Consider the following 10,182-nt stretch of genomic DNA (forward strand, 5'->3'; position numbering starts at 1 on the left):
TGTAATGAGAGCTATGGAACCTTCCCACCATTCTTTCCTGTTTTACTTTTCATCACCATCAGGCCAGCACAGATAAGATGTGTTGTCACATTCATGTTGTTTTCCAGAACGGTTGTTTGGACATTCCTTTTGAAATCAGACAGTGAGCATGGAGTGAGATATGAATATTCACTCTTTGTATTTTATGAACACAGTTTTATGGATCTAAGAAAAATAGTAGGATGTCTACATTTTTAAAAATTAAGGATTAATGCTACTACAAGTGTATATCCTCACTGTAAAAAAACATGTATCTCCAAATATGTTAGTTTACAAGAGAAGGAGAATGGCAAGTCTAGATAAAGTTTCCTGAAAACATACGTTTTTGGATTTCAATATTTTGGACTTCAATGTTTTATTCCAATGGCAATGAAATACCCTTTGATCTGGGATGTGTTTTTCAATCAGATTTGTTAATTGATTTGAAATGTGTCCCTTTCATCCTTTGTATTGTTTTATTTTTTTATGCATATTTACTATTATCCACTTGGAACATGCAGTATATTAAGCCTAAACAATTGAAATAATATAAACACTACAGTAGTAAGACAACCATGACTTTTAGCTCATGTCGAAAATGCTCTGCGTGGCCCTGGCTAGCTAGCTAATGTGGCATGGCATTATGCTTACTATGCTAGCAAGGTTTCTGTTCTTCTTCATTTAATAGACTAATCCCTCTGTCACCATGTCGTTGTAGTTCAGACATAAGTACCCATAGAAATGAGAATGAGTAACCATAGAAAAGCTAAATAACTTCAAAACTTTTTATATTGTAAGTTGTTGTGGCCATCCCTACTTGTAAGCAGGTTTTGTTCTAGATTAACTGTTCCAATGGGTGTAGGTGAGTTTCTTTTTCAAGTTACATAAATAATTGAAAAATGTAAAAATACATAAATGAATAAATAACTGCTGTTATGTAAAAAGCTGTTTTGTTCTGACAGCAACAACATGCTGCTTGTAAAATGCTGTTACAGCCGCCACTTGCCTTAATATTTGGGTAACATATACAAACAAGAAAAACATGGCATACTTGTGAGCAAATATCTGACCTAATAGGAGGAGTGAAAGATTTTGAGAAGTCACAGCAGTGGTGAGATATCTCATTTGCTGGAAGTGATACAGGCTTTCTCTGGAGGAGTCAGAGGCTCAAGCTGCTGAGAGGTTACTGTCACTATTCAAGAAGCAGATGCTAAACAGATGCACTTTGGGAAGCATTGTGGCCTCTGTGAACCAAGCCTGTGTGTTCAGACAGTCAACTGCCATATTAACTGAAACTGTTCTCATGTTCAAAACCACAGTAGCTACTAATGTCTATCAAAATGTCTCACAGCTTAAATGAAAGTGCTCTTCCATTATTTTGTCAAGCAATTAATGGAAGTCACAATCATTTGCCTCCCTTCTGTAGCAGTGACAGTGATTTCTCATCTGATATGGCTTTACACCATAGGTCACTGGATGTGTTTCATTACTTTAGTGAATGGAGATACACTATTCCAAAGTTCAGGGATGGGACTTTAAAGATACCCAGCTGGTGTTTTGCATTGGACAGGTTGACCTTAGGCTCATGTACATCAACTCAGAGCAACCATTGTATAAGCAATGCTATTTATATAGAGAGATTATACCAGCTGGCTAAAGTAATGAGTGGTTTCTGGATATTTTGGACATATGGTAGTGTCCAAGTCCAGAGCGACACAGTTAAGACACAAAACCAGAATCAAAGTAAATTGGCATGATTATATTATCCCGTTACCAAACTTAGGTAAGAAGTAATAGGTGTGATTACTGTTGAGGTAGAAGTGAATAACAAAAATACTCACCTTTACAATAAGTTATATATAAGAAAATGTTTGACACACTTTTTCCTGAAGTCACAGTAGGAAAGGCCTGTAACTGCTGCTCTTGTTTGAACATTGCTGAAGACTTCCTCTTGACATTTTGACACCCTCTCTTTTATTTTTTTCCAGAAATATGAAGCAGTGTTGCTAAGGAAAAAATTTCTCAGTTGTAAATCCCACAAACAAATAAGGCTGCATTTGTTCATGAAAGCCACAGATGACCTTCAAGCTTTTTGCATTAGATTACATTAGCAGACTCTATGGTTGAAGCATATACAAGATATTAAAATAATATTAATAATAGTTTTATTAATATATTTGATCTTTTTTTCCCAACTCAACAACATTTAACCCACTATATTCGAATTAAAATATTTTTTATATGAATATCCAAAATTATAGACACATGCACCACATTACAATATATTCACATTTCAGATTATAGCTACCCTTCAGATATATACCAATTTCTGATCATCTTGCCCTGTCTGAGTAATATAATACTGTCATATAGTATCAGAATGTCAGGAACCTGAATCTAATTCCCTTTCTGAAAGGTGATCCTCTCTATCTCCTCTATCTCTGAGGAATGTAAGACCACAGACTGGGTAGAAGATGTTTTGGTTGGGACACACAAGTCGTTCTTTATTAAAAAAAAGGCTGATTGTTTTCACCCAGCCCCTGGTCTGTGTGAGCTATCAGTGCAGCCAGATAGAGCACATGATAATCAAACAGTTTTAGTCAGCTGAGAACAAAAACTCACAACGGCAGCTAATGTGATACTGGTAAACTTGCATAGCTATTTTCAAAGTGAAACACCAGTCAGGCTAGAAATACTTTTTTTCTGATGACAGAAAACACTTTAAAGAATAATCATTGGATGTTTTCTCACCACGACCCTGAATTGGATAAGCGGTTACAGATAATGAATGAATTAATTAATTTTCCCAATGTGTGTTCATGTACTGTCCTTTAAAAACACACAACCACACTGTAGTCAAGAGATTCTGCCACATGGAAGCAACTAAGTGGAGAACCTAAACACTGAAGCTGACCGAGCGATTCAAGCAGCTTGTACCAACGAAAATCACAGCATCTGTGCTTTGGGTGTGTTTTGCTTGGATTTTTTAAGACGACACTGAACAAAAAGAAGTTAAATGTAAACACTGAGATAAAACAGTTTCAGTGCCCAAAGCACAAACAAAAAAAAACCCAAAACATTCGTTCATTAATCGTAATCGTGATAAAATATACAATTAATTGTGATATTGATTCGCGCTCATATTGCCCAGCACTACTTTCTCTCTAGCGTCACTAGCTGAGCAGCGAAAAAGGGCTTCAGGAGGAGTTTGGACAGTGTAGAAACCTCAGAACTTTGAAAACCATGAGAAGTGTTGAGGATGTTTTTCTATATGTGTATGCTCCATAGGTTGGTAATATCTACTTATTTTTGCTGTTAGACTGCTGTAGACTGCAAACTGTATAAAAGTAAATGCAGACCAGAAATGCTACTATACTAAACTGTGTGGGTTATAAATGAGTTTATGTTGGAATTCGAACAGTGAATAAAAATTTATAAGCAAGTTAAACTTCAACCAAGTACATACTAAACTCCCATTTCAAACTCAGACATACATGTGGCATTTCTGAGTGCAAAGAAACAGGGAGGAATTTGTTTTGTTGTGAGAACAGTAGTTCCCCAGGATTGTTTGTTTCATTTGGAGTTAGGAGACACTTTAGTTACTGGACAGAATCTCCTAAAAACTTTTCAAAACAGCTTAGCCTGAAAAGTCCAATTTGATGTAAATATGGTACAAAAATTGTGTTTTAAATATCACTGTGCATCCTTACTGAGAATAGTTAATTGGGCACAGGAACATGAGTCGATTCATCACTCAAGCTGTGTAGGGCACAAAATAAAGAAATAATTAAATATGGAAGGTCTATGATGATGTATATTTATATTAGCAATCCAGCATGTCTGTTGATAAGATAGGCACAATTTTAGTACTTACTTCAAGCCAAGAGTAACAAAAAAAGAAAGCCAAGTAAAAGGTTCCATCAACACCTCATCATCATCACACACATACACAAACATTTAGCAGACTGTGGGAATTAACATCCACGCTACCAAAGATGCCAAACTTGGGATTCAAACAAACATTTGAATTAGAAAGAAACCTGCATTCCTGCTAAAACACAGCGATGGGCCATTTCCATGACAACAACTTTATTTCTTTTGTGTTTACAGCTGGGGCTGGAAATATTTGTCCCCGATCGGTCTCCCTGGCAAATTCACAACAGAGTTGGCTGTGTCCTCCTACAGTCATGACTCACAGCATTACAGAAGTCCTCATGAAGATGGCAACTATACAACAGCATAGTTCATCCTCACCTCAGGAAGCACTGTACAGCATTAGAGACCAGGGACTAATGTCACATGCTCACACATACTTCTGCTCCAGCTGCTTCATAATCAGGAGCTATTTTTCCACAGCTGGCTCACACAAAGCAATAAAACTCTTTTCCATTCACAAATCTGTGCAATAACAGGGCTTCTGTCAGAGCGACCATGCTATATTGAAACACAACAAAGGACCCCCTATCCACTTACGACATTTGTATGGGTTAACATACCAAAACAGTCATAAATCTTTCTGTATCTAACCTCTCTATGTCTATTAAAATGAGGCAGGCTATTTTACTGTGCCTGTGACTCTTATGGGTAAATAACGTGCATTCTCACTGGCTGTATGAGGTCACATACAGCCAGTGAGGAACACCGTCTGCACGGAAACACTCCTTATAACTTCATTTCAACATGTATGGGCAGGGCCTAATGTAAAAATATCTAACAATTAAAAAATACTGATTTGCAGCTTATTTTGGCTGTTAAATGGTAGATATTTAAAATCTTTAAACATTTCATATTTCACATTTTAATTTTAAAAAAATTGTTTTTTCTACAACATACGTTTCCCAGCGAACCTGAGGACACAAGAAATATATATTGTTTTTTTATGCTTCATGTCTGGAGTACGTCATTCTCAAGAGGGGGCTGTTCATAACATTATTTTACAGACAGAATACAATACAGGCTTTGTGCCTGATGTCATTCTTTAAGAGGTTATAATATGGTCTGCATTGCTTGACCTAATAGCTATATGCTAGTGATTCCTTAAGATATAGATAATTGCATTTGGCCACCCATCACTCATTACTGGTGTAATTGGGGTAAAAATCAAGGCTTGTCCTTTAGTGACTTTAACCTTGAGTGCCATCACAAAGGTATGCATTTGAGCAATATAAAATACTGTAAACCATTATATAGCTTGTCGCATTTAATACATTTCTTACTGGTTCCTATAATATCCCAGATGTCTCAAATTCATGGGCTGTCCCTGAGATGTAATCTTCAGTAGTCTGGAATCTGTACAAAATGTGTTTCTGTTCTAAGCACTTTATTTACACCATCCATGTTGGCAAACAACGGAACAGAAATGAACTTTGGGGTACTTCACCATGATGGTTTTGAAAATTGTTTTGGTATCTGGGGTGGTATCTGGTTTGCCTTAATTTTCTTAGTGTCAAGATTGAAGATGTATAAAACATTGAAAACAATTACAGCAGTAAAATCTTTGTGAAGATTTTTAGAACTTTTAGAAACCCAAATCTTAGAATTTTTAGAAACCCAAATAATGTGTTCTATCACTTGGATTCAGCAGCAAAGAACTTGCTAACATCTTGCTTTACTTTGCTGATTAAGTGTGTGTGTGTAGTAAATCACAGAGCAGTGGCAGGTCTTAGAGCTCTTCAGTCTCCAGTAGGGACACAGCTAGAGCATCCTGAGCATCATCACTGTTCTCCAAGAAACATGACCTGGCTCTAATACACTCGCATTACTAAGCAGGGCAAGTTAATAGTGGCTGCATTCCAATATGCTGAACTTGTGCTCTGATAAAGTTCCTGGGATGAATGGGAAAAAAACATCTTAAAGTTTATACAACTGCTTTGATTGACTACTACAGCGCAAATGTTCTCGGTCAAATTGCCTATGTCTGTGTTTTTTGTATTGTCTATGTCAAACCCAACTATGCGCATCTCATGATTTTTCCTAGTTCCAACACCCCACAGTCAACTCATCACCTGGTTAACAAGCATTTGCTGAGGCTGTTTTTAGAGCAGCAGTTCAGTATTACTCCATAAACAGATGAAAACCATTGCACCAGAAAATTCAATAAAACTAGCAAGTGTATAACTTTCAGAACAGCAAAAAATTAGCTATAAATAAAGCCTGCCCTTTAGAATGCCGACACGCTAGAACACAAGCTATGCTAGCTATAACAAATAGAGAAGCCAGCACACTGTTCAATCCAGCATATTAGACAGGATACAAATGCACTAGTTAGAATGGGACATACATCAGTATCACTTTAGTTTGAATGTATTTACAAGAGTCAGAATCTAATAAGAACACAGTGCACCAGCTAAAACTAAAGCAGCCTACATTAATTGGAATGCACGTGCTAAAACCCTAACTGGAATAGATGATGGCTGTTAGACTGTCAACACACGAGTTAGAAATCAATTACACTATGTAGGACAAAAGTATGTCTAATGAACCTTCAAGGCTGTTAGTAAAATGCAAGCTACACAATAAGCTAGAACACTACTACATTAAATGAATGAATAAATACATAAAAATGCAAAAGGTTTGCCACTAAGGGTCATTAGACCACTTAAGTTCCTTCAAAACTTCTGTGAGAAGTGTGATTTCCAAATATAAATTTTCTTCATTTTCGTTATGCGTAAACATTTGAACCTTCCAGTTAATGTTTGTTACCCCAGGGTGTGTAAGGCATTACACAATAAAGATACATCCTTGGCATTCTTGTAGACACAGTAGTCCCTGCAGGACAATAAGAAAGCCAGTACACCAACTGACACAGAAGTACTCTAGATTGAGCTTAAGCTAGCTGGAAAATCAGCTAGTTTATGGTAACACACACATAGAAGTAAGAACAATAACCTAGGCCAATTAGAACATCAGCAGACCGGTGGAACACAGGTTCTCTAGTCAGAACACAAGAACGCAGGTACGCTGTGTTCCTGCAGTGCAGTCCAACTGAGGTTCAATTAAGTGTTCACAGTGATGGAGCCAGTCCTGAATGAATCAACTGCAGTGCAACCTCTGCCACAGTATCTTAGAACTCTGCATGAACTTAGAACAACGACACCCATTGAGGCTGGGAAGCACCATTTGGGCAGCAGCCTGCGTTGAAACCCGTTGAACGTCCACACAGCAGGACTTTATCAAAGTGTCTGTCAGCTAGTCTCTCAGTCGTCTCAGCTCTCAGCCACAGAAAACGAACCATAGAGACAATTATACATATTTTAGGCTACCACGCAGACTTTTCTTTATTTGCATTAAAAATCTCAGCAGGGCTTACCTTCCAGCAGCTGAAAGGCAGATCCTGGGGCAGAGCAGCACAGGGCAGCGAGGTAGAAGCACCTCAGAGTGAGTCTGAGAGGAGAAAAGAGTGAAGAATTCAGGCATGAGGGCACACTCTCCATCACTCACACAGTCAGAGGGACAGTAAAGTCCTGCACTTTTCATTCAATTCACCTCAGCATTGTAGCGTCTCCCGGAGCCATGGTAAAGTCTCTGAGTGCTGCAGCGCGCTCGGAGCTCTCTCTCTCTTTCTCTCTCTCTCTCTCTCTCTCTCTCTCTCTCTCTCTCTCACACACACACACACACACTCTCTCCCTCTCTCCTCCTTCACGTCCCTCTCTCGTGAACAAAGGCGTTACTCAGTCCGAGTTCCAGCGCTCCACGGAAAAAACAGTGAAACCTGAGTCGCTCCGTGGAGCCGCTGCACTTTATACAGTCCCCGCTCCGTGTCTCCTCCTCAAACGTTTACGATAAGACAGTAGCTCTCCCTCTCTCTCTCCCTCTCAAAGATGCTCACCCTCACACATCAGAAGCCACTAGTACTCCTCTAGTAAACACCACTAGAAAGGTACAATGTAGAAAATGTGTCACACGATACAAAAGCTGTATACAGCCTCTAAACACAAGAGGTGTTAGACTAGAAAGTTACAGACCAGCTGTAAGTACGTAAATACATATTAATATAGCTTTTCTAGAACGAGCCTCAAAGTGCTTTACAATGCAACATATGAAATATATTCACACACTGGGGCTCTGCCTTTCAGCTGCTGGAAGGGAAGCCCTGCTGAGATGTTTAATGTAAATAAAGAAAAAGCTGCGTGGTAGTCTACTCATCAATATCAATCAAAGATGAAATACCACTAAAGCAAAAGAATAAAGATAAGTCTTCAAACACTGAACACCAAAAGTCTAATGTCAGTGGGAAGATGTTTGCTACAGTTTGAAGACATTACAAGCCAACGTTTGGTGCTCAGAGTTTTCTTAGACCTTAGAGCTGTAGATCTTGACATTAATATTGTCTGTGCTTATAGGTCTAAGGTGTGTGTATATAGATGAGAGGTACAGTTTCTTATTCAGCCTGTTTGTTTTAAAACTTAAAGTCTGACCACAACTGGCAAGAAAATGTTCATCAGCCTGGAAGCCTGGACAGAAAGACAGACAGAGGTGTCATTCAGCTCTGGGTTGTGGTCAGTTCATCAACAAGAATACAGACATGTCTTCTCACAATTTCAACTGCAAACACCTAGTGAGCGGGGTCATAATGTCACTGATAGCATGTTGACAGTGCCTTGTTAGCTTTATTTATTAATTTTTTTTAGAATTCTATCAAGAGAGCACTGCCAAACATATATATATATATATATATATATATATATATATATATATATATATATATATATATATTGAAATCTTGGTATTATTTGGACCTAAATTGAAGATAATATTTTAATCCGATCTGCTCTGTGTAAATTTAGGGAGATGGTGACATCTCAGGTGGAAATATGTAACTGTACAAAAACAGTTGGACTGTGGGTTGTGCTGCGTTCCATTTGCCAAATAAATATATTTGATAATAGCAAGTTTGTTCATGTAAAGCTGCATACAAAGAAAGCTCACAATGTATATGTGGCCCACCACTGTGTGGTTCAAGCTCACTCCACATCACTCTTATTAACTTTCAGCACTGTACAGCTCAGCAGTGAGTAACACCCCACACATTTTAAGCAGTTAACTAGCCCATCAACCTACCTAAAGACATCTGATATTGTCTGAAAAACTCCTGCCCTGAAACTGCAGATTTTCAAATATATCAGACTTGCAAAGGCAGAAAGCACTATATTTTAGCAGATATTTCCTTTGGACTCTGTAATGTGACTAGGATAAATTTGAACAAAACAATCTTATATAGTGTGGCCTTAAAAATCATGGGAGATTTATAAAAGTGCAATACAAGTTCACTTTGTTCAAAAGAGGGATATTTATGCTTCCCACAGTGAACATTTTACACATGATCAGATATGCACTGGATGGATCAAGGTGGGGTTAAATGTCAGGTTGTAACCGTCTTTTATGAACCATCTGCTAAACTGGAGATGAAAGGCTTTAGATAAACAAATTGGTAAATTTATTTCTTTATTCAGAACACTTTTCTTAAGTACACAAATCGTCTATAATGAATCTGGGTACAGACCAGAGGGGAGTGTACTAGAATTACCTTCCAAATTGTCCTAGAGTTTTGAAATCTCTGTAGTGATAAAGAGAAACATATGTAATATGCTGAGAATGATTTATTATAGCACAATACAAATGCTATTCATCCTGGCTTAACGGTACCATTTAATTCACTTCCCAGAAAGAATAAAGAGACTAGGTAATACCATGTACTCCTAAACTTTAATGAGACTTGGTTTTCGTTGTCAAAACAAGACACAAGGCCTCTGAGTGGAGACTTTGTATAACCCTGAAGCTTTCCCTAATCTTCCAGCCATGGGGAACCTCAGCCTCTATAAAGTAGTCACCACAACATATGACTTCACTTTCAGAGACATCTGGGAGACGGTGATCAAATATTCAAGAACGTCTAATGTACGACTCATCCTTGAGTGGAGGTCATGATTAATCTGTAGGGGTATTCCGCTTGGAAGAGGTAAGGAATCAACTCCCCAATGCACTTTCAAAGCTGCTGAAGAGTGTAGGAATAGATAGCATTGGACATTGGAATTCCTTTCTCTAACCACACTGATACAGCAGCGCCCAACCAGCAGCACAGCCAGCGAGGAACCTTCAAGAGAGTACCATCAGGCACAGTTTCAAGAGCTATTGACAAACTTTGGCTCCACTGTTGAAGCACAT

At 38.1% G+C, this 10,182-nt stretch overlaps 1 protein-coding gene across 2 annotated transcripts in view; it reads right to left on the bottom strand.

Annotated features, from left to right (window-relative positions):
* The window catches only part of col15a1a (collagen, type XV, alpha 1a), a 95,540-nt gene extending 87,841 nt beyond the window's left edge, over nucleotides 1–7,699 (bottom strand). For both annotated transcript variants that reach the window (XM_066682467.1, XM_066682466.1), the window contains exons 1-2: nucleotides 7,504–7,699; nucleotides 7,328–7,401 (exon numbers count right to left, since the gene is read on the bottom strand). In XM_066682467.1, coding sequence (XP_066538564.1) covers nucleotides 7,328–7,401; nucleotides 7,504–7,532 — 103 coding nt within the window. In that variant the 5' untranslated portion in view covers nucleotides 7,533–7,699. The remainder of the gene's footprint in view (nucleotides 1–7,327; nucleotides 7,402–7,503) is intronic.
* Nucleotides 7,700–10,182: the final 2,483 nt, after the last annotated feature.

Source organism: Hoplias malabaricus, chromosome 10 (assembly GCF_029633855.1).
Source record: "Hoplias malabaricus isolate fHopMal1 chromosome 10, fHopMal1.hap1, whole genome shotgun sequence".
Classification (NCBI taxonomy): domain Eukaryota; kingdom Metazoa; phylum Chordata; class Actinopteri; order Characiformes; family Erythrinidae; genus Hoplias; species Hoplias malabaricus.